The 21527-nt window shown below is 38.4% G+C and overlaps 1 protein-coding gene across 6 annotated transcripts in view; it reads left to right on the top strand.

Annotated features, from left to right (window-relative positions):
- Cnot4 (CCR4-NOT transcription complex subunit 4) overlaps window positions 1-21527 on the top strand; it is a 97593-nt gene that overhangs the window by 19771 nt on the left and 56295 nt on the right. For all 6 annotated transcript variants that reach the window (XM_051175864.1, XM_051175865.1, XM_051175866.1 and 3 more), the window contains exon 2: window positions 18110-18375. In XM_051175864.1, the coding sequence (XP_051031821.1) occupies window positions 18202-18375 (174 nt within the window). In that variant the 5' untranslated portion in view covers window positions 18110-18201. The remainder of the gene's footprint in view (window positions 1-18109; window positions 18376-21527) is intronic.

The raw sequence follows: 21527 nt of genomic DNA, 5'->3' as shown, positions 1-21527 counted from the left end.
CAGTGTATGTTATGTATAACAGTGCAAGTTGACAACAGTGTAGCAGTCCTTAGCATTTTTTATTTAAAGTTAGTTTTGTTGTTTTCTGTCAGCTTTCTTATTTTGCTTTTTGCTTGTAATTGTTTGTGTTGTTTGAGACATGCTTTGAATAATTAGCTCTGGCTGGCCTTAACCCTCCTCAGACTATAGATGTAGGCCACCACCACTGGCTACATTTTTAAAGCATTAGCCTTTTAAAGTTACCATAACATTAGTATTTTCTACTTGTCACATACTGTATTATATACTTTGAAAAATGGAGGATATAAGATAAATCTACAAGCAGAATTTTTAGCAGCCACTTAGGAGGTAATGTGGTTTTGTGTTTACCATGTTTGTTGGCTGGTCTGATGGCTGATTTGTGGGTTTCCTGGTGACATCTTCCCTTTGCAGAGTTGTTTCTTTCAGATTTCTATAGCTATAGAGGTTGATGATAGTCTACTGTATAAGAAAACCTTCCTCTACTGAACTTTGTTTAGAGACATGTCCCCCACTGAGATTTTTTTCAATCATTTTTCCCTCTTCCTCCTCTCCCACCTCTGAATAGACTTTATATATGAACAGATTATCTTATGTGTAAAGTTAGTTTAAACTAATTTATTTGTCAGTATAGCAACATTAAGCTTTCCGTATTTTTATTTTTAGATTTATTTATACTTTATGCATATGAGTGTAATATATATATATGTGTGCACCATGTACATGCCTGGTGCCCGCAGAGGCCATAAGAGGACATGGAACTGAGAAACTTAAGAGATGGTCATGAGAACGATGCTATGAGTGCTGGGAATTGAACCTAAGTCCTCAGCAAGAGCAACAAATACACTTAATCTCTGAGCCCTCTCTTCTAGTCTTCTAGCCTATCCTCATTTTTTAAAGATTTGCTTTATGTGTATATATGTGTGGCTGAATATGTACGTGCACTGTATTGATGCAGTGCCCTCAGATGTCAGGAAAGGGCATCATCTGGTGGGTGTAGTTGCCCAGTGTGGTTAGGACAATAACCTGTGTTGTGGACAAGAGCAGCAAATGCTCTTAACTGCTTAGCCATCCTTCTAGTTCCTCTTCCCCATTTTTTTTTTGTTTGTTTGTTTGTTTTGTTTTTTTGAGATTGGGTTTCTCTGTGCAGTTTTAGCTGTCCCAGAACTCAGTCTGTAGACCAGGCTGGCCCCCTCTTAAGTACTGGGATTAAAGGTATGTGCCCTGTATGCACGCCTTTAATCCTAGCACTCCCGGAGGCAGAGGCAAGTGGATCTCTCTGAGTTCAAGGCCAGCCTGGTCATCAGAGCTAGTTCTAGGACATCCTCCAAAGCCACAGAGAAACCCTGTCTTGAAAAACCAAAATAAATAAACAAACAAACAAACAAACAAATAAGTGTGTGTGTGTGTGTGTGTGTGTGTGTGTGTGTGTGTGTCAGTGTGTGTGTCAGTACCGCCTGGCCTTCCCCAGTCAGATTAATCAGTTTTTTTTTGACATTATTATTTTATACTATAAAATGGATGTTTAATTTGTTCCTTCAGGTTGTCCACTCCCCACCCCCTTGAGACAGGGTTTCTTTGTGGCTTTGGAGGCTGGTCTTGAACTCATAGAGATCTGCCTGCCTCTGCCTCCCGAGTGCTGGGATTAAAGGTGTGCACCACCAACATCTGATATTCCTTCAGTTTTTAAACATCTTTTAATCTACACACGCAAGGTATTTTGATCACACCCTCCCTCATCCCATTGTCTTCTCATATCCCCTCCTCCCACAGAACATTTTATTCCCAAGTCTCCCTTATACTTTAATGTGCACCACACTGTGTGCATGCGTGCCTGTGCCCACCCCATGGAATTTAATTAGGGCTGCTTGCATGAGGATGGGTAGGGGATTTAATTAAGAGCAGTTTACCAGTTGTTACATCAAGGAACATGACTCCCCTCCCCACAGAACAACCATTAACTACCTATCCCTCTTCTGGGAAGGGTGAGCTGGCTGTGCATTGATGGAGTGTTGATGGGCTCAGTCTTCTGAAGGTCTTGTGCAGGACTCATGTAGGTAACCACGGATACTGAGAGGGTCATGGTGTCTTTGTTTTGAAACTTCACAGAGATGACATTCTTTTTTTTTTTTTTTTTGACAGGGTCTTTCCATTATCAATGATGAGATTTTAAAACATGAAATAAATTGCTTGCTGTTGATTTTCCCTTGGCTTTGAAAAAGCTTAATTTTATATATCCCATTGATTTTTTTTTTTTTTTTTTTTAAATCACCCAGAAAGCATCTGGGGAATATAGCAGGTCAGTTTGGATGCTCTAAATTCAGGACTTGATACTGTCTTAACCCAGATTTTAATTTGACTATGAGAATGCAGTAACTGCGCTCTAAACTGCTAGGCAAAATCGAAAGAACCAGCATTTCTTTTAGTTAAACTGTTAACTTAGGCTAAATATCCAGATGTAAAGTTATTTCACTGGAGAATATTATAATTGATGTAGATTTTTGCTTTGTGTTGATTTTCAGATACTTATGATGCCATTTTAGTGCTTTCTTTAGAATTATGTATCTTTTAAAATGTCTTAGAGTAGAAGTTTCTTAGAAAATTTGAAAGGAAAGTTGCTTATATTTATGTTTTAGTATATTTTAGGAATTTAATAGGAGTAAGACCTTAGAAGTAAGTTACATAATGATGGCTTTTCCCCCTTGTGGTTCTAGGGATGGAACCCAGGTTCTTGGGCATGTTAGGCAGGCAGGTACTCTGAACAGTGAGCTCCTGGGTTGAAGCAAGTTGATTCTTAACGATAGCATTTATTAACAATACAGCCTTCTGTGTTATGCATTAATGTGTTGAGTCAAACCGGTTTAAAACAATATGATTGGTTATTAGCATAATGAAATGGAGTGTTCTTGGAAAGAAATCCTTAAAGAGTATTACTATCCTACTCCTAGAACAGAAGACATTGTTCTTTTGTCTTATGCCCTTCTAGAATGTGAATAGAATGATGGGCTATTTTTATCTGCAGTTTCACACACTACTTAAAACTTTGATTGAGACAGTTTAAAAAATTGCTTTTAATTCTTTGCCCAGTTAGTAATATATTTTCTGGGAAATAAATAGATAAAAGGTATTTTTGTTCTGCTTGTTAATTTTTATTTAGCAAAACAATTAGTAGAAGTGTATTACCTAATTGTTATCTTAAAATTTTATTCTTATTTTTAATTATTTGTGTATGTGTGTCTATGTGTGGGTATATGCTCATGGGTGCAAGTGTCAGGTCCCCTCGTCTTATAGGTGGTTCTGAGCTGCCCAGTGTTGGTGCTGGGAACTGAACTCAGGTCCCCTACAAGAGCGTATGTGTGTCCTTAAATTAACCGCTGAGCATCTTTGCAGTCCTCCTTGCTGTCGTTACTGTTGTGTTGTGTTGTGTTGTGTGTAGCTGCTTGTGTCAGGCTCGCTCATGTGTGCGGTGAGTTGGTTTTCTCTTTTCATCTCAGTGCAGATTCTGAGGAGTGGACTCAGGCTGCCAGGTTTGCTCTCTCTCTGGCCCCTCTTTACTGCTTTTTTAATATGGCTCTTGACTGTGAGAGTGTATTTATTATTAAATGAAGCATATCACTAGCTCATTTATCAGAAGAAACACCCAAATAAGACACTAGTTAATACTTTTATTTTCCTATTTATGATACCTTTAGGATTTATATTCAAACTTTCAAGCCAGTCACTTTATTATAGAAGGCTAATTATCTCTCTTTCATGTCCAAAAGAAAATAAATTGTGTCAGGCATGATGGTGTGTGTTTATTTTAATCCAAGCATTGAGGTGGCCAGTGTGGTCTATCTAGTGAGCTCTAGGCCAGTAAGAGCTGTATAGTGAGGCCCTGTCTAGAAAAAAATTGTCCTGGTTGGCTGTAGTACATGCCTTTAATCCATGAGGCAGGCAGATCTCTGTGAGTTTGATGTCAGCCTGGCCTACAGAGCAAGTTCTAGGACAGTTAGGGCTACACAGAGAAACCCTGTCTCCCTCCCCTCCAAAAAAAATTCATTCATGTTTTTTTAAGTATATTTATTAATTTTTCAGTTTTCATAATTCATCAATTATATATTTAAAGTCTTTCTATACATATAATATTTTATATCATTATATTGTACATTTAACATTATTAATAATACACACAATATATTAATATGTTCATATGACATATAATATTAATAGGATTAATTTGAAAGAGTTCAGTGCTTTGGAATGCTTTCTGCCATGATTTGTTTGTACTGAGGGTCACTGGAGATGTTTTACATAGACATAGTCTCCTTTGATTATGTATAGGGAAACTCACACTTGTATCGATCCTGCTAACTCCGCCTCCCAAGTGCTGGAACTAAAGGTGTGTGCCACCACTGCCTAGCTTAAAAGCATCTTTTTATTACATTTATTTATATGTATCTGAGTGCATGTGTGTCACAGTGTGCATGTGGAGGCCAAAAGACAGTTTGTGGGAATGGATTCTTCTGCCATGTGAGTCCTCAGGGATCAAACTGCAATCATTAGGCATGGCAAGAAGCTCCTTGTCTCTAAGCCATTTTGTAACCCTGCTGACTTTTTTCAGTCAATCAGAATCCCTTCTGTGTTTCCACATCTCTCTTATTTTTACTGAATAATAGCTGTGTAGGAGACAGATGTAAATGTTTGGGTTGTAGTTGTAGGTGATGTCCCAGATTCTGTCCCCCTTCCTCTGTGTTTTAATTTCATTCAAATCTCTGACTGAATAGAGATTTCAATTCTCACTGATCCAATTTCTAATGGAGTAGGCTTAAGCCTGTAGAGATTTTGTAGCTTAGTTTTATTTAAATTTGAGGTCTTATGTACAGTGAAACAAGTTTTGTTAAATATGTTGTGACGGATATGTACAATTGCGTAGCCCACACTTCTGTCAAGATTGAGAACATTTCTGTCACCTGGGGCGCTCTTCAAACTGCTTCCCACTCAGTACTTATCACCCAGACTCTTTCTGTCATCAGAGCTTAATTTTGTCAGTTTATGTAAAAGGGTTAATTTTGTGACAGGTTTCTTGAACTGAGCATAATTCATTTCACAGTCATTAGTACTATGTTTATTATGCTTTGTTTTTTTTTCTGAGCAGTTTTTTTTTATTCCATTGAAAGATTTGTTTATTTATACAGTAAACATTTGTTTTTTTTTTCTTTCTATACTTTGGCTATTATGTAAAATGTGTCTATGGACATTTGCATGTAAGCCTTTTGTGAATCATATTTTTATTTTTCTTGGGATAATATCTAGAATTAGTATTATAGATCGTGTGTTAACCAGTGTGTTTAGAAACGTTACATAAAGCATAATGGTAGAGGTGTATGGAAATGAGAGATGAATCAAAAGGCTGTAATAGGCTCAGGAGTTGGATCATTTGGTAAGAATGCTTGCTGTATAAACATGTGGAACCGGGTTCAAATCCTCAGTACCTACATAAAAAGCTGAGCATGATCATGTGTGCACCTATAATAACCTCAGCCACTTTGCAGGGCAGAGACAGGAGGCTTGGGCTCCAGGTTTTGTCGAAGACCCTGTCCTAAGTGAATGAGGCAGAGAGTCATAGAACTGGGGCACCTAACCTTCTTTGGTCTCTGTATGTGCATGGACCACATGCTTACACATTCATGTACACGCTGGCACATGCGTGCGCGCACGTGTACACACACACACACACACACACACACTCATTTTAAACAAGGCTGTTATTTTCATAAGTACCACATAAATAATTTTATTCCAAGTACAAATTAAATTCATGGGAAAATTTAAGGCAGGAAAATAAAATTATAAAAATCACATTTTTACCCTCATTCATAAAGAATATATTAAAGATCCAGCAAAGAGATTTGTCACTTAGGACTCTATAAATGACAGAAGACATGGTCTAAACTAGTTTAGACCACATTAGTGAGGAAGTCTGGGCAGTGTCATTCAGTCTCAAAGCTTTAAAATACTGTATATGTTTGACTCAATGCTTTATCAGCTCTTAAATCTTTCCTGAACTCTGTATTCATTTAGCTGAGTTGAAAGTGTCCGTGAATAAATGAAAATTCAGAGTATAGCTGGATTGGTGGTTGTTTTCTCTTTCTGTTATGTGGTCTGTCCTCCCATGGCGGGAGTAGTTTTCAAACTTCCCATTTCTTTTTCTGTCTCCTTGTAATGATACTGCTGGTTCCTCTGTTTTTGAGTGTCATCTACAGGTTATGCTTCCTTTTCCATTGAAGTCACTGAATTACTTCATCTGTGGTTCTTTAATCTCTTCTTTTTACCTTCACCTGTCTAGGTTTAGAAGTCAAAGATGTTGATACAGTATTATCTTCGTACTCCTGGGTTGTGATTTCAAATCCAGGGCCTCACACATGTTAGGCAAATAAATGCTCTACTATTAATTGATACTCTTAGCCTAGGCATGGGATTATAAAATGACATTATTTCGATATACAGTAACACTATGATTTTTTGCTATGAGGAAAGTTAGAAAATTTCTGCTTTTTTTCTATAAACTAAAGGAATAGATAGATGAAAATTAAGACAAATTTCTAATTATGTTCTTCATGGTTTGAGAATGGGGAAATGTTTATTCCTTTGTCCAGAGTCTACAGATTGCTTGCAAATGTGAAGAAATTCATCAAGCATAATTAATTGTCTTAGTTACCATTGTATTGCTATGAAGGCATCATGCCAAGGCAACTTAAAAAAGAATGCATTTTAATCCAGCCCTCAGGAGGCAGAGGCAGGTTGATCTCTGTGAATTCAAGGCCAGCCTGGTCTACAGAGTGAGTTCCAGCCAGGGTTGTTAGAACCACCCCCCCCCCCAAAAAAAAGAAAAAGACAAAGATGTGATTGGAGGTTTGCTCATAGTTTCAGAGGGTGAGTTCATGACTGTAATTGTAGGGGACCTGGTGGCAGGCAGGCAGATCTGTGGTGCTGGAGCAGTAGCTGAGAACTCACATCTGATCCCCAGGTTGGAGGCAGAGAGAACTAGACTGGGCCTGGTGCAGGCTTTTGAAACCTCAAAAAGCTCATTCCATGAAGACTTTCTCCAACCAGGCCACACCTCCTAACCTTCCTAAAACTGTCCACCAACTAGGAATGTAGTGCTCAAGTAATGTGCTTGTTGAAGTGCTAATCTAATCTTTATCAGTCAGGAGTCAGATTTTGGGGTAAGTGCCTGAAAGATCAGAGAAGCAGGGTAGCAGCCACCAGTGACTTCCTACTTCTTCTGTTCTTCCTTGCAAAAGGGCTGAGATCCTGTCAGCCCTGCCCTACCACTTCATGTCTGTTCTCTCTATAGTCGTCCAAACCTTTATGGCCAGCTAGTAGCTAACTCTTCCCTCCTGACTCCAAGCAAGCTTTATTTGTCAGAACACATTCAAAATATCACACCACAGCTTATGGGGGAGGACATTCTCATTCAAACCACCACAGTAATCAATTAGTCTGTCTGTCTTCTGTCTGTCTGTTTAGGTTGTTTTGTTTTGTTTTCTTCTATTATATGTGTTGGGGGTGGATATGTGCACGTGAGTGCAGTTGGCCTCAGAGGTCAGAGGAGAAGGTATTGGATCCTCTGGAGCTGGAGTCAGAAGCAGTTTTGAACACTCACTTAGGTGCTGAGAACTGAACTCAGGCCTCTGCAAGAGCAAGAAGCTTTCTTGCTTGATGAGATATATTTTCAGAGCTGTATTTTATTTTTTTAAGCTAACAGGTGACTTCAAATTTTGACAAGAAAGTGGAAAAAAGTATTGCATAATTTATCTAAAGCATCAACATTTCCCTCTTCTCTGCAGCCTTAAAATTCCCACCTTATGTTTTCCTGTGATGTTTAGATTTTCTAAAGATTTTAATATGTACGATATCAGCTGTTTACTCAGTGTGATGTGAAACAACTGGCAGCATGGAGTAGATAGACTTACACAGTAGTTTGCGTGGCTATGTGTAGATTATGACTGCTAAGGGTTTAAATCTCAAAGTACCTGAAATTTGCCTGTATAAATAGGATGAGGGCCACTGAGGATATAGTCAGTTTATTGATGGTTAATATTCTCAGACATTACCATCATTGTTACAAATGTCTGGTGCTATATCTGATATAGTGGGCATCTATAGGATTAGCTGTTTTATTTATTTTTGATTTTACTTTAAGGCGTTTTAAGATAAGGTCTCTTTTATACCAGTCTGAATTTGAACAAACTGTAGCCAAGGTTAGCCTTAAATTCCCTGTCTTCTAGTCTAGCCTTCCAAGTGCTGGGGTTATAAACATATGTCACCATACCTAGCTTGCACTTAGCTACTTTAAAAATGATGAACTTCATTTCTTTATAAAATTCAAAGGTGAAGAAAAGTGCAAGTAGATGCTAAGGTGATCGCTCAATTTGTACATCACTTGTTAGAACCTTAGTTTGATTGCCAGCACCATGTGAAAAAGAACCAAGCATAGTGTGCACACTTGAAATCCCAACACTGGGGAGCTGAAGAGGCTGGGTCCCTGGATTTCACTGGCTAGCCAACCTAGCCTGTTTTTGAGTACTATGCCAGTGAGAAACCCTATCTGAAAAAAATGGTGGATGGAGAAAATACACCTTCTGAATGAAAGATTGCATCTCTTGATATTATTTAAGGAATAATAACAAACTCATTCATATTATGGAGTAGTGTATAAATTACATAGATTTTTTTTTTTTTTTTTTTTTTTTTTACAGTAGATAGCTCTTAATTCTCCATACTTCTTCCTTCTGTCATTGGATAGAAATTATAGGGAAGGCTGAAGTGTTTATACATTTTATAAATGTATTATTTTCTTTAGCAGAAATAAAATATAAATATATAGGAGTGATACATGCTTGTAAAGTATAGCATTTTTCATTTCACTTTATTTTAAAAGCATGATATACTGACACCTCAAGCAATTTAATGAGACTGAATACATTTAGAGACACCTTTCTTTTCCAAGTATTCTGAATGCTCTGTGCATTTGCTCTTTTAAAATATCTATACAAGTAATCTGTTGACATAGATGGCATATATTTTCATTATAAGAAGTGTATACTTTCATTATAATAAAATAGTGGTGGTGATTTGATGGTAGAATGGGAGAAGATAAATTTCCCAGTTCTATTTCTTTTTAAAGTCCACAGTTTGTTGTTTTTATATGATTATATAAGGGATCAGGAGTATCAGTTTAGTGATAGAGCACCTGTTGATAATAGCTTTTTATTTTGAAAGCATCTCAGTGTGGGTAGTTTAAAGAGTAATAAAACCCATGTTTTGACTATTACTTTGTAGATTGGAAGCATAACCTTTGAGTTGGTTGAATAGGTTTACATTGCCATGGATTTAAAACTCCCCCCTCCCTCTTTTATTTTTTGGGATGGGTGGTGTTGGATAAATGTGTTTCATGATTAGAATCCATCTAATTTCTTACACAAATAGTTCTTTATTTTATGTTTTATTATATGTAATATATTTGCTGTGTTATGCTGGGGTAAAACCCAGGGTGTTGGGTATGTTAGGCAAACCCTTAGTGTTTTGTTTTTGAGACTGTTGTATGTCTGTTCTCTGCCTCTCAGGTTCTGGCATTACAGGAGTGTACACAACTCCTGGCTGTTATTTTTAGGGAAAAATTTTCTTTTGGTGTGATGGGACTTTATTGTACTGTAGCCCGGGTAGGCCTAGATCTTTCAACAATTATTCTGTCTTCACCTCTTGGGTACTTTGAATATAGATATGAGCTTTTATACTAGATACTATTTAAAACATTCTAATTTTTGTATGAGAATATTAGCTTGGTGAATTTTCCCTCTCCTTCTCCCCACACTCGTTGGTTTTTCAAGACAGGGTTTCTCTGTGTAGCCTTGGCTGTCCCAGAACTCACACTGTAGAGTAGGCTGACCTCAAACTCACCACTACCTGGCATGGTGGACCACTTTTACTAGCAGTGCAATAATTAATTGTATATAGAACAGAAGATTTTTGGCAGTACTATTTTAGTTTAATGCTGTTAAACTGTTAACATCCTAGAATTTACTGAGTTACAATAGAAAGGGAAGGAAAGTAAAGCAGCATTTTCCCATCTTTTAAAGGATTAATAGCTTTTCTGTGTTTTGGGCTCCTTATATATCTTATTATTTAATTTTATTCTCAAAGGCTGCATAACAACAACACACCCAGAAAATCTAATAAAATTGAACATTCCACCAATTTTTTTTAATATGTAAAATTGATCTGTGTGTTTGTTTAACAAATTCTAAGCCCATTTTAGATCCCTATTAAAAAATCACAAGTAGATAACCTAATTTTTGCTGTTTTATAAATTTGGTCTCAAGGTTATGTTTCTTCATTCCCCCTTCCTGTGCTCCACTCAGCCAAAACAGTTGAAAAGGTAGACTTCTCTAAGAAGCCGTGCTCACTTTTAAGCCACAGAAGTGGGGCTATATTGACTGTAAGAAGAGATGGGTGACTCTACAGTGATCCTTCTTACCCCAGTCTTGGATAATTTGAGCCAGTACATAGCCTTGTCTGGCCTAGACCTCATAGTAGTCCTAGCATACTAGCTTCTGGAAGGCTTTTAGGTACGTGCCTAAAAGGCTTAGAGATCTGGTCCTCCCCTCCTATACTAGTTGCCTGGCTACTCAGGCTTTCAAGTATTTGTGACTACAGGCATTTGCCATATTTAGTATTCTTGAATTAATATTTTCTATTGTGTTCATCACTACTGACACATTTTAAATTGATATGAGAAATAATATTGTAAGGACAAGTTTGTAAGTCTAGATTAAGGGAAAAAATTAGGATACCTGGACAAATTTTTTTTGAAATACAGGGTTGGGTTCATCCTTAGACTTTTATACAGGTGTGGCCTTCTGTCAGATTGTTTCCCTGGAATCCACCTGTTTTTTCAGAATTGAAAATAACTGATACAAGCAGCTCTCTCTCCCTTAGTTTGCACAGTTGTGGTAGAGAGTAGTTAAGTACCACACTTTAGTCTGCTTTGATTCTATGCAGATTTGATTTTCTCTTATGATACTTTCATCAGGTTTAGCCTTTACTTTTTAAATTCCTAGCCACGTTCTGAGAGAACATGAGAGAACAGGGAGCATGTTGATGCTTGTTGTCAATTAGTAGTGTTTTCTTTTCGTCTTGTCCGTCATTTTATTCTTAAGTTTTAATTTAGTGTTTTTTTTTTCTATTAGAAAAACAAATTCATTTCTAAAAGTTCAAAAATAGAGGAACATTTAAAAAGGAAGCAAATATTTCTGACCCTATGCTTAAATGACAAATACTATTTATATGCATTTCTCCGAGTCACTCCTTTAGGGTTCTCGTCCCTTCATACACAGTTCTAGGAAGCTGTATTTTGCAGTGTGTGTCTGTAGTACAATATAGAACAAATTAGACACATTCTTTAAGTGCAGAAGTTTGAAAGTTTAATTGTATTGATATTACTTATGATTTATTAAAGCTTGACTGAGGATCAAAGCTTGAGATTAGTTTGAGGTCAGTCTCAAACTATAGAGATCAGGAAGTGGTGATACATATCTTTAATCCTATCAGCCAGAAGCTAGGAGGTGGTGGTACACACCTTTAATCCTAGGACCCAGGATTAAGAGATAGATGGATCTCTCTGAGTCCAAGGCCACCCAGATCTACACAAGAGTGAGTCAGTCAGTCTAAAAGTAATTATAATTATAGTTCACACCTTTAATCCCAACATTAGGGAAGTATATAGGATAGAAGCAAAGGCTCGAGCATTTATTCTGAAGTCAAACTGGAGAGTTTACAGTCGGAGGCTTGGTGAGAGCCTAGGGAGACAGGATCAGCCCATTCGGTCTGAGCTAGAGGTAAGAAGCTGCTGGTCAGTTGCTTTGCTTTTCTGATATTCAGCTTGAAGCTTGAACCCCAATATCAGTCTCTGGGTCCTTTTATTAATTCGTGTGATATTTAATGTCCTTCAAAAAGTTTAAAAAAATTAAAAATCTTGCTCTAATACTAAAACAGGAAAGGTTTTCTTGAGTCACCACACATTCCATAGTGGGGCTAGTTTAATCTCCTAGAGCACAAAGCATGCCAAATGGTAATTTGGAATCTCAGCTGGGCATTTGTGCCTGTAATGTTTTCAGTTATGACTGAAAACTTAGTAGAACTGTTACCTAAACAAACAAACAAAAAACAACCCACTCCTCTCTCAATCCTGGCCCTTTTAAAACTGTAACGTCTGGTCATGGTCCTCCATTTTCCTATCGCCTGTGATAATGTGCTGTGAAAGATGGAAATCTTGAGTATATACTGTATGTGGTATAAAATTGTGAGTCAGTGAGATTAAGAATTACGAAGAATTATGAGCATTTGATGGTTATGTGGGGTCTTAGGGAAAACTAGTCAAGTGTGAAGATGGACCATCTCTGGTATAGGTTCAAAGAGAAATAACACATTGCTCTTTTGGGTATATGAGTACAATATATGACTCTTCAAGGTTGGTGCATGATTTAAGAATTGAAATGTCTGTGTACTCTGCTCTTCAACCAATAGAATCTCAGTTGTGAAAGACTGAAAAAATTGCTGTTAGAGAAGAAAAACATGGATAGTTTGCAAAAAAAAAAAAAAAAAAAAAAACCGAAAAACTAAACAAAACAAAAAAAAACCCAGAGTGGGACTAGAGAGATTGCTTAGCAATTGAGAGCACTGGTTGCTCTTCCAGAGGACCCAGGTCAATTCCCAGCTCCCAAAAAATGCACAGATAAGGTTTCAGTTCTTAGGCCTCCTGTTTCTTCATGTTCCAACTGCTAATATTTATCATTTTATTTCCTTTGCCCCATGAATTCATTACATAATTATATAGAACTTTTGCTTTGTTTTATTTATTTATTTTGAGATAGGATTTTTCTGTCTCTGTGGCTGTCTTAGAACTCAGAGATCCTTCTGTGTGTACCACCACACCCAGTTATTTAGAAAACATTTTATTTTTTGTTTTTCTTTTTTTCCCCGGAGACAGGATTTCTCTGGTTTTGATGCCTGTCCTGGAAACTTGCTCTGTAGACCAGGCTGCTTCAAACTCACAGAGATCCACCTGCCTCTGCTGCCTGAGTGTGGGATCAAACCCGGCTATTTTTGGTTTCAGGGCAGGATTTCTCTGTGGCTTTGGAGCCTGATGTGGAACTCACTCTGTGGACCAGCTGGCCTTGAGCTCACAGAGATCTGCTTGCCTCGCCTCCTGAGTGCTGGGATTTGAAAAATATTTTAAATATAAAACTTGTTATTTGTTACTTCCAGCTAGCCTTTTCATTCATATTTTGATGTATATAGATTCATTTTTGTCCGTTTTTATTATGTCATTTTTGTTCAAGTTCACACTTTGTTAACATTTATGAACCTTTAATTAGCATTGATTAGCTTTAGGTTTTCTTCTGTGTTCTTACACTCTTAGTTTTAGCTGATCACGTGTGTCCACTCCACTTAGCTGTCTCCTTGCCTGTGTCTCTGCTTGTGCCTTTGTGCCCCAAGTGTTTCTTCTGCTTTCATATGTTATGTATTCTCTTAATCCCTTGCACCCACCTCTCTTAAAGCACCCCCTGCATGAGCCTCTTCCATACTGAGTTCCACATAAGTACATTCATATATAAATTAGTTAAGGTCCATATACATATGAGAGAAAATGTGGTTTATCTACTTTCCACTTTCTGCCCAGGCTGGCCTGGAACTTGGAGCAACCCTCTTTCCAGCTTCCAACTCCTGAGTGCTATTGTAGCCCTTAAACTACATTTTAATTAACCTTACAGAACCTACCATTTCCCACTAATGGACATTTAGCCAGTTATTTGCTGTAGCAAAACAGTGCTCCAGCAGCTTATCCCCATCTCCTCGTAGTCACCCGTTTCTCTGAAGTAGTCATAAGGACATGGAATTAGTGATTACAAAGTGCTATGTTGGTTGCCTTTTAAATTTTTACCATCCTTGCAGTTGGACTTCAGAGTGTATTAGCCTATTTTACTCTTCTCCTACCTATGTTTTTATTTCCAAATTTTTATTAAGCCTAACAAGTTAGATGCTAATACTTTATATGTGATTCTTTTTATTTTTACTTTTACTAGGTTCTTTCCTCATTGTCTCTTTTTAAATTTTTGACTGTCATTCTGGGGTATTGTCTTCCTTTGGCAGAAATAACTTAAAATAATTTTTAAAATTAAATTTCCGTGTATATTTTTACTCTGTGTGTTTGCTTGCATGTGCTGAAAACTTGTGCAGAAGTTTGTTCGCTTCTTCTACTGCATGGCTTCCAGGGATCAAATTCAGATCTTTAGTCTTCTGTTAGTATTCAGGGTCTGTACTGGCCTGCCCTTGGGGTTTTGACAGGGCACACTCTCAGCTGCAGCCACTAGGAGCACCACCTGTGCACATTCACTACCTTTCCTCTTTGAAGAGGGCCCTGCCCACCTCCTGTCTTTCTCTCTCTCCCTCCCTGTTTGCCTTTCTCTTCCACTTCTCTTGTCCCCAGGTACCGGACTCTGCCCCATCTCGCTCTCTTCTTCCAATAAACCTCCTATGTGAGTGCTGAGTCCTTTTGTATGACGTGACTTCTCTTCTAGGCTACCCCCCCCATCACCTTTACTCTCTGAGCTACTTCACTGGCCTTATTTACAGTGTGTGTTTGAGGTAAGTAAATCAAGTCCTAGAACTTTGGACTGGGTTACCCAAGATCTTATATCTACTTAATGGAAGAGAGATGAGGTAGAAATGAGCACTTATTCTTCAAATGCCAGATTGTCCACATATATTTTACTACTCTTGGATAACATTTGATGACCTGCTTCTGTGGAATCTCTCCATAATGTCAAAAGTATTCAGGTGAAGATGCTTTTGTATTAACTATCTCATGATCCCTCTTGCTACTTTGTCCCTTCCTTCCCTCTCAATGTGAATATACAGTCTTACAAACTTTTAAAAATTAAAAGCGTAATTTAAAAAGCCTGAAAGTGTTTATTCAATATGTCTTTTATTTATAGTAGTACACTTTCTAGAAAGATTTGGTATTCCTAAGCCCCAATATTTGTTTCCTTCTCAGCATTTAATAAATTACTTCACTAAAATGCTAATGATATTTAGTTAAAAAAAGTCTTTCAGTTGGTCATGGTGGCACATGTCTTTAATAACCAGTACTCAAGAGGCAAAGACAGGCAGAGCTCTCTGACTTTGAGGACAGCCTCACTTTACAAAGTGAGTTCCAAAAAGCCAGTGCTACATAGAGAGACCCTGCCCTGCCCCCTGCAACCCCCTCAAAAACAAAAAATAAAGAGAAGAAAACATCTTAAACCTCTTAAAGTCACAAATATTAGAAGTACAGATATCAGCCCTTAATTTCAGTTCATTTTCCTGTTGGTAGGAGCTGTTTGGAGCCTATTTTCTACCGCTTTGGATGCTCAAATTACTCAGCAGAGATCTATTCTGAATCCTTGGTTTTAATTTGGAGAAAATGGCTAATTCAAATGTATAAACTAGGTATGTTGGATTGCTTATAAATATACATGCATCTGTTTCCTTTTTTAACTTTAAATTTGAAATAACATTATAGATTCATAGGACAACATTCCAGGAACACAACTGATTAACAGCTGATTCCATCTTGGCTGCCTCATACTTACTGTACAGTAGAAAACAGAAGACACTGTTTTAGCATCCCCCATCTAATCATTAAGGTCAGACATTTTCTCAAGAAAATGAAAACAACCCACCTAATTGTTTGGCCACTTGAATTTAAAAATAACATTTTTATATCAATTCAGATAGCAACAGATTTTTCTAATGAATGATGTCTACTTCTGCTTTTGCTATGTCAGCTTCCTTATCTTATTTTCTTAGTGAAATTAAGTTTATATAGAAAAGCACTTGTAAATAGTTAGATAGTAATCCTCTAGCTTCTTGGTTTTTTTTTTTTTTTTTTTTAAGTCTAAAGAATAGATCTCTTTCTGAGTCAGTTTACACAAATTTACTGAGCTGCTCTCCCTTTCTAAAGCCAGGGTTTCATACTGTAGTAGCCCTACATGGCCTACAGCTGGCTGTGTAGTGTAGACTCACAGCATTCTTGTATCTTCATGTCTCCACTTCAGTGGTGTTGAGTATAAGTATTCCCAGCTAGATAGCCATGTCTTAACTGCTAATGATTTCCCTGTTTGAGGGTGTTATATTGGCAGTTTCTGTTCTTTGATATAATGCTTACTGAACTGAACATAGCACAGTGGTTGGTATATGGATGTGTTTATATAGAAGAGCTTCGTACTTAGGCAGCATATTGAATAAAAACACAGGCTTTTGTCTTCTTTATCCATTAACTGTCTACCTGTCTGTCTGTCTTTGTCTGGCTGCTTATTTTTTAAAGATTTCATGTGTGCCCTTAAAGGCCAGAAGAGTGTGTTGTTGGATCCTCTAGCACTGGTGTTATGGATATTTAAGCGCCACCATATGGGTACTATGAACTTTACTTAGTGTTATTTTCTTATAATTTTGTTTTCTTCTTTTCATGTTAGTCAACTCTATGTTTTTGACTTTTGGAGACATGGTTTCTCCTTGTAGCCGTGGCTGTCCTGGAACTCTGTGTAGACCAGCCTGGCCTTAAACTCAAGAGACCCAAGTGTTGGGGTTAAAGGCCTATGTGCCACCATCCCACAGGGTGTTATCTTATTATAGTATAAGTTAGATATGTATCAGTGTTTTTCATTATTTATAAAATGGTCCATCCCTACCAAGGACACTATCTGTGCCAGTGTTTCTCACTATTTATAAAATGGTGGGACACGTCTTTTATCCTGACACTGGGGAGGCAGAGTAAGGTGGATCTCTGAGTTCCAGCACAGCTTGGTCTACAAAGTAGTGAGTTCCAGGACAGCCTGGCTGTTACAGAGAAATCTTGTCTCAAAAAAAAAAAAAAAAAAAAAAAAAAAAAAGGCTGCTGGGTGGGCCCATCCATCTGTATTGATTTCTGTTAAAAATTAAATACAATTTTATTATTTATTTTTATAGCTTAGGTTTTTAGTTTCTTTGATATTTTCTTTACTTTTCTGAAGTAAGAAGTTACAGCTTCATAGAAGACAGTTGAGTATCTGATAGGGCTAGTCATCACGTTTAGCTCTCAGAAGTGGCAGTTTTTCTCATATACTCTTCATTGTAATCTTTAAAAATTGCTTTGTTGAATTGTGTTGTTTTCAAACCATTGTGCTGTGGGATTGCATCAAGATGTAGATTAGTTTGCAGTTTTTCCATTTTTCAACTGCCAATAGTGATTTCAATTCACCCTTTAGCATGAAATTCTTAACTGATTTTCAACTCTCCATAACTTAAAAAGGATTCACATTTCACAAAGCATGACTGGGTTAGAAAGATCTATTCGTTCTCTGATTTCTTAAATGCTTCTTGTAGCACTTAGTATAGAAATATTTTATAAATACATCTGTTTGCTCAGCAGTTTTCACTGGCATAGTATTATGTACCCATAAACAGTTATGGCATGCTTGTTTAATTTTAAACTGTATTTTTCTCTGGCAAGATTTTTATATTTGTAACTATAGGTGATTAAGTCTCATTTTTATCAGTCCCTTTTGTAAATTGTGATACATTTTGGCATATCCTAATTGTTTTGGTCCTTATTGGCTTTTAAGATACATAGTTAAATGTGGTAGTTTTCAACTTTGTATTGTGAGAACAACTATGTTGTCATGCACACATCATGTGTGTAGAAGTCAAAGCAGAACTTCATAGAGCTGGTTCTCTCTCGCTTGTGAACTCTGCTGATGGAGCTCAGGTCACTAGGCTTGTGCTTTCACCCACTGAGCCTCAGATTCACTTTACTATATGTTTTCCTAAAATGTGTTATAAACAGTGTGTAGATCAGGATCAAATGTCTTAGCAGGAAAAAATGGGAATTCTTTTACATTTCTAACCTAATCATGTCAGTTCTTTTTTCTTCATATGCAAAAATTTTCTGACATCTATCCTACGAACATAGCAAAAGTTAGTGTTTTTTCCTGTAGTAAATGGTGTTTTTATTTTTTTTCACATGCAGGTCTTCAGAGTTCTACATTTTAGCTCTCAGTGCTGAATTTCCTTCTCCCTTAAATTATTATAAACTTTTGCTGCTGTCTAACAAGCGTGAAGATGTCTCGCAGTCCTGATGCAAAAGAAGACCCTGTGGAATGCCCTCTTTGCATGGAGCCCTTGGAGATAGATGATATTAACTTTTTCCCTTGCACCTGTGGCTACCAGATATGCCGATTTTGTTGGCATCGCATTCGCACTGACGAGAATGGGCTTTGTCCTGCCTGTAGAAAGGTAAGTGCTTCTAAACAACTTTATTTTATAGTGTATATATTTTTTCCTATCCAGTATTAATTGTATAGTTCTTTCCCCATGAGAATGAGTGGGTCCCCCCCCCCCCAATTTTTAAAATTTATTTAAATTTCATTTTATATTCCAATCAAAGTTCTCCCTCCTTTCTTCTGCCTCCCTGGTCCTCAGGCCAAACCACCCCACTCCTCCATCTGCTCCCTCCAACAAGTAAGGGCTGCCATGGTTGGGGCAGGACCAAGCTCCTCCCCTCTTCATTAACTCTGAGCATGGCATCCCTTCATAGGCTCATGCACCGGGGCAGATCCTAGTCCTACTCCCAGGGCCCCTCACAACTGTCTCCACATAAGGAAGGCCTATACAGTTCCATGCAGGCTCCACAGCTCAGTGCAGTGCTCATGAGTTCAGCTGTCTGTAGACTTTTCCATCATGGTCTTGATCTCCCTTGTTCATACAATCCCTCCTTCCTCTTTGACTGAATTCCTGGAGTTCAGCCTGGTGCTTTATTGTGGATCTCCACATCTGGTTCCATCAATTACTGGAAGAAGGATCTAGCTTCTCTGGAGCTGTGGCTTGTAGTCCTGCTATCCTTTGCTTTATATCTAATATGAGGAGGTGGTTTTAAAACATTGTGTGATCTTTAAGGCATAATGATTAGAAAGAACACTGGATTGGGGGTCAGTGTTGTTTGTTGCCAATGTTGTGTTAACTAGCTGGATGTCTTACATCTGTAAAGTTATATAATCTCTGGCCAAGGAAATAGACAATCTTGGTGCTTTCTAATTAAGATTGGATATGATAATGTAGAACTAGGAAACACATTCTGTATTAATGTGTGGCACTAAGTGGGAAAGCAGAGAGGGGCATTCTGACGCTCAGCTGACCTTTCACCTTTTCATTCAGTTGTGCACCCCAGTCCATGGGGTGGTGCCAGCCACATCCATTAGAGTGGGTCTTCCCTTCTTGGTTAGTCTTCTCTGAAAACACCCTTCAATACAAGCCCAGAGGTGTGTCTCTAGATGATTCTAAATTCAGTCAGATTGACAATGAAAATTAATCATCACATCTGCCCTGGGATCTTTATACAAAATTTTAAATAACTGCCATCCATTTATTGTGTTAGTAGAAGTACTGATAACTGTGTCTTTATTACTGATTTGTGAAGAACACATTTTAATCACTTTTAACCCTAATGACTTCTACAAAACAGTTGGTTACAGATGAGAAGGCTCAGGCAGAATGGTCAAATGGTTTTGGAGAAAGATGGCTGTAATTCAAGCCTGGCACTCTGATTTTACATTCTTGATCCACCAGTGACCCTGATATTAGCTGTAGGACAAAGACACACAACAGAGAGATTGCTAGTAGTTCTTGAGGGCACAATGATAATTGTTTTACTTAAAGTAATAGAGTATTACTTAATCTGTACATCCAATTTTAGGATTACTTTTACTTTATACATGAGAATGCTGAGGCTTAGAGACTGGGTTGTTTTAGGGCACATGGCCAGGTAATGTTAAAACTAAATTTGAATTCTTAAGCCGGGCTTAAATATTTATGCTCATCCTTTTTTTTTTCTGTTAGACTAGCAAGGTTTTTAAATAAAAAAAGGATATGGGTTGAGGACCTGGCTTAGTAGGTCCTGAGAACTATAGTTGGATCCTGAGGATCCAGGCATATAAAAGCCAGGCATATTTTTATGACCCGAGGGGTGGGAAGGACCCTAGAGCTTGCTGGTCTGCTAGCTTAGCCATCGGTGAGCTCCAGGTTCAGCGAGAGAGCCTCTCACATGAATGAGGTAGAGGCCTCCATGTATAGACACACATCTGCGTGCACACATACACACATACCAACAAGTGTATAACAGTATTTTTGTACACAGTAGGATTTCTTTAAATATGTAGACATTCATATTTTGTTGATCTATCTTCTTTGCTTTTTTTATGTTTAACACAATCCCAATTCTTCTCACCTCCTAGTCTCACCACACACACACACACACACACACACACACACACACACACACACACACACCCCTATAGCAACCCCCAAACAGAAAATAAAAACAAATCATACAAAAGCAAAACAAGCAACAAACAAAAGAAAAAAGAACAAAACAACAAAAACCTTCTTTTCTCCCCCGTCTTTCCTGACTGTCCAATACCTCTTCATTCATTGTGGAGGTGCTCGGAGCTGCGGTGTGTCACACATTATACCCTTTTGTTCAGTCAACTTTATTTGCAAATGTCCATTGCAATGAGTCTGGTTCAAAGTCTCTGGTTTCTGGTACCCAATCATCATTGGATCCTCATTGAAACTCTTCTGGAATATTCCACGCCTGGCCTGTGCTTTGGAGATCCTGTGGTTATCATTCCACAGGACCAGCCCCTTCACTAGCTTCACTAGATGGGGGTATAAGTTAGGGTGAGCCAGCCCAAGGCCCAGCTGTGGGCTTGGGTGGTAGTTAGGCTGCCAAGTTCAGGCCACTGTTCTGTCCCCCTCAGGCAAGAGCCTGAGCCAGCTCCCCTACATCTATGAAGTCAGGGTTAGCTCTCCCCAACCTGTGGTGAGGGGTGGGATCATGTTTCCTTGTGGGGGGTGCAACTCTCTTGCTACAGTGTCCAATGAGGAGCAGAGCTAGCTGTCCCAGGCCTGGCTCAGCATGGCCCTCTGAAGCAACATGGGCCGCAATTAATAACACAAATCCAAGCTGCAGCAGGACCACAGACCCAGACATGGCCCTTAGCAGTGTCTTGCGTGACCAACACCGTGGTTCTGGGTGGGAGCAAAAGCCACCAGATGACTCTGGTGGCTGTATGGCCCCTGGACGTGAATAAGGTAACAGGTTGGGACCACACCCCCGGGCTTCTATGTAACCAGACATGGTCCTTGGCAGCAACAGGTCTGGGTGTCATCATTGCCCCAGGTGCCAGTGCAGGCCATTTAGATCAGCACAGCTCCAGTGGCAGCATAGCCTGGAACACTAACATAGCCCTAGCTCTCAGGCATCCAGGTAGAATTTTGGATGTCAACACAGACCCTAGCTGCAGTAGGACCATGGACCTAGACATGTTCCTAAGGCAGCAGCCCTGGTCCAGAAGTCAACATGGCCCCAGTTGGCTGTGCAGGCCACCCAG

Source organism: Phodopus roborovskii, unplaced genomic scaffold, assembly GCF_943737965.1.
Source record: "Phodopus roborovskii unplaced genomic scaffold, PHOROB, whole genome shotgun sequence".
Lineage (NCBI taxonomy): Eukaryota > Metazoa > Chordata > Mammalia > Rodentia > Cricetidae > Phodopus > Phodopus roborovskii.
This window is presented reverse-complemented; position numbering and strand designations above follow the sequence as displayed.